General features: G+C 42.2%; 1 protein-coding gene across 1 annotated transcript in view; it reads right to left on the bottom strand.

Moving 5' to 3' along the window:
• The window catches only part of LOC109825380 (aspartic proteinase CDR1-like), a 1,315-nt gene continuing 1,129 nt past the window's right edge, over nucleotides 3,604–3,789 (bottom strand). The window contains 1 exon segment of the mRNA XM_020392236.1: nucleotides 3,604–3,785. Coding sequence (XP_020247825.1) covers nucleotides 3,636–3,785 — 150 coding nt within the window. The 3' untranslated portion in view covers nucleotides 3,604–3,635.

The raw sequence follows: 3,789 nt of genomic DNA, 5'->3' as shown, positions 1-3,789 counted from the left end.
CTCCGCTGCCGTGGACAAAGAGAGGGAGAGGAGTAACGGAGAGGAGGAGGAAGAGGGACAGGATGAGGGAGGCCATGGTGATTAGCTTGTTGATTAGCGTTGAGGTTTAGAGGGTATTTAAAGGTTGTAGCATTCAATAATCTTTGGCCGGCGAAGTATTAATTTGGTGATCAGCGTAATTGTTCATAGTGTTCATCAAACATGCGTTAGGGGTCAAAACGAAGGGGAGGCGATATCGATGAGAACAAGGTTTTCGGCATAGATTACATCTTTGCTCAACAAAGTAGGAGCTTAATCCAGACAAGAACGTGATTAGGGTGTAAACAACGAGAAGATCCAAAGTAAGAAATTGACGTAGGAGTACACGTACAGCACGTACGCTTTGCATGAGAAGAGATTAATTGATTTGGGATTAAATATGAAAGCATGCAGTGATGATCGATCAGTATGTTTTCAACTCAAAGATTAAGGAGAAAGGAGAGGAGATTAAGGAGGCCTCCTTGATTAATTTGTTGATTAATTAAGGTTTTCGGTCATTGAGAAGGCATTTAAACCTAGTCTTGGCGGGGAAAATCTTGGTGATGTTGGGCGCTGTTAATCTCTGACCGGTGAATTAATAATTACTTGTGTAATGTTCCTTGGGTGTTTCAAGAGAAAAGTTGCAAGAATCATCTAAGTACGATAGAAAAATTGTGCGTGAAAGAAGAACGCTGCTGTTTTGTTTTGGAGGTCAAGGACGTTATAAAATTTTAAATTGGGTAGATCGAGTTTCACAAAGCTCCAGAGAAGTTTGATCCGTTTGGAGACAGCACCCAAAAAGTTCAAAAACAACACGTCACCCCTAAAGTTTTTGCATTATTCTGAATCTATTGTCAGATAACCCCCAGCATTGTAAAGATTTAGACTGACGGTCTAGAAATTAAGAGGTTTCGTGAAAAAAATTATATATGGGGTTCAGTGAAATAAATAAAGCTCATGGGTGGTTACATGAAGTTTTGGAGTATTTTGATAAATTTACACGGAATCTACACCTCTATGTTTAAAGGAAAATCCTAAGAATTATTGTTTACGATACAATTATGCTATAGTAAATATTGTAACATGAACAACAATCCAGTTCATGTTACAGTATTTACTAACATAAACAGTAAATCAAATTTGTTCCTCCGTACTTGAATTTACTATTTATGCTATAGCTATTTACTATTTCATAAACAGTAAAACAAATCAAATGTATTAAAACTTGGATCCTCATTTAAGTATAAATGAGTAGACATGATTTCTAAATCAAATGTATTAAAACTTAGATTCTTCTTTAAATATAGAGTAGTAGATATGATTTCTAATTTTAAACATACAATAACTAAATCAAATACATTTTCAGTAAAGGACTGATTTTTTGATAAGTCATGGTTTAGACCGTGGGGCTTGACCATGCGACCGTGCCGACGATGCCGACCGTGGGGCTCAACCATGCGACCGTGCCGACGGTACCAACCGCGGGTTATGAATATTTGCATTAGTGAAGGCAAGTGAATGTGATTGACCAAACATGGCATTCTCGTCTTTAATTGCTTCTGCTACATGCTCTACAGCTTCTTTCATCTGTAGAACTTCTTTATCTTCTTCCTTTTTAACATGATCCTCCCTACCTTTCTTCTTTTTGTCCTTCAAAATTGTTTCTCGACCACAGTAGGGGGGGAGGGGTGACCATAGCTCAATTAAGGGGGACGTAGCTCCAACGGAGCGGGGTGCGTCGACCGGCTTAACATCGTCGAACGCGATGTCCGACTCAACCCAACGATATATAATTACACCACAACCCGCGAACTTTGTTTGTTTTTGTCCGTTTCGACCCAAAGGCAAACGGATAAGCGTTGTTCGGATTTCACGAGTTCGTGAGCAATATGCAACGATTTTTGCCCAACTTTGACGGTTTCGTCCGGCAAATGACTCGGCGGAGTCAAATTTCACGATTTTGTGAGCTATAACCCACGAAATTTGTCCATTTACGTCCATTTTCGGCCACGTGGAGACAATTAGGCGGAGTGCATATTTCACGATTTTTGTGAGCTATAACCCATGATTTCTGACATATTTTGTCAGTTTCGGTCCGTTTCGACCCGGCGGCAAAAATCTTTGCCGTATTCAAAACTGACGATTTCATGAGCTGTAACCCATGAATTTTGACCATTTTCTTCTGTTTGGGCCGGGTGTCGGAAATGTCGAAACCGGCGATTTCATGAGCTATGCCCACTGTTTCTGACCAATTTGGGGTGTTAGACGATCCGTGTCAAAATATCTATGCCGAATTCAAAACCGACGTTTTCATGAGTTATAACACATGATTGTTGACCATTTTCGAGCGTTTGGGCCCTGCGTCAAATAATTAGGCGGAGTTGAAATTTCGTGATTTCATGGGTTATAACCCATGATTTTCCGACCGTTTTGGTCCGTTTCGACTCGTGCGCGAATAACTTTGCGGAATTCAAAACCGTCGATTTCATGAGTTATAACCCATGATTTTTAACCCTTCTCCCCGGTTTTGACCCAGTGGCAAACAATTAGGCGGAGTTCAAATTTCATGATTTTACCTATGCGGGTCGCGACGTTGGGAAGACCCATCTTCACTCACGTTGTCGTGGGGGGCTCAACCTGACCGACATAGTTTGGCTCTTGCGTTGTAGAATAATCGCTAGCGCTAGCGCAGAGCGGTGCGAGAATTCATTGGTTGCCGCTATCTTGTTCCGAAAAATTTTCGATCACGATTTTTTTCCAAGTGTTGGGAAGCAGCCTTTCGCGATTGGGCATGACGAGTTGGTTTGGAGGGGGGAGGGACGAATCTGTGCGACGAGTGGCTGGATCTCAGTGGATCGTGGAAGCAAGACCACTCTGCCACTTACAATGCCTTGTCGCGTATTTAAGTCGTCTGCAAAAGATTCAGCCCGCCGACCGTCTGGAATTTTGCTCCAAGGGGGCCGCGTTGCAGTTCCATCGCGCTGGCCGTACCTTCGACATGTGCCCGTGGTGGTGCTTGAGCACCCCTACCGTGGGTCGGGATGCAGTCGGCAGGCGCAGACACCTCTTTTCTAACCTGGATTCTGACTAAGAGGTATTCAGTCATAATCCAGCACATGGTAGCTTCGCGCCACTGGCTTTCAACCAAGCGCGATGACCAATTGTGTGAATCAACGGCTCCTCTCGTACTAGGTTGAATTACTATCGCGGCGCAGTCATCAATAGATATGAAACCCATATTTTGTTTTTTCATAGGGTTCGCGGGAGTATTATGTTTAACCTTTTTTTTTCGCTAATCATTTCTTTCTTTGGCGATGGAGTCTGTTTCTGTAATTGTTGTTTTTGTTGTTTCTCTTCTCTTTTTGCTTCGGCATACTTTTGTATCTTTTAGCATGTTTCGTTAAACTTTTTATCAATAGAACAACAGGGAGTATGTGTCCACCCGCCGTTTTTTTCTCAAAAAATATGAGTATATATGAAACCCAATTACTAAATTCTCAAACGAAGGACATGTTCATCATTATTATTTTTTAAAAAAAGCAAAGAGCAAAAGTTTTTCACACAAACTCCAAACAAATCAAACCACAAACAGACCCTAAACATCTCGTAGAAACCCTCTAGAGCTTTTCACAGTCCGCGGCAGCGATCGACAGGGTCTTGGCCTTCAAATCGTACCCGACGTGCAAATTCTGTTGCGCAACGTTCCCAAATATCGGCACTCCGCCGAACTCTCCGCTGCTCACCATCGCGAGACACACCATTCCCAACTTC

Source organism: Asparagus officinalis, chromosome 10 (genome assembly GCF_001876935.1).
Source record: "Asparagus officinalis chromosome 10, Aspof.V1, whole genome shotgun sequence".
NCBI classification, from domain to species: Eukaryota; Viridiplantae; Streptophyta; class Magnoliopsida; order Asparagales; family Asparagaceae; genus Asparagus; species Asparagus officinalis.
The sequence above is the reverse complement of the archived record's forward strand: the minus strand, read 5'-3'. Positions and strand labels throughout refer to the sequence as shown.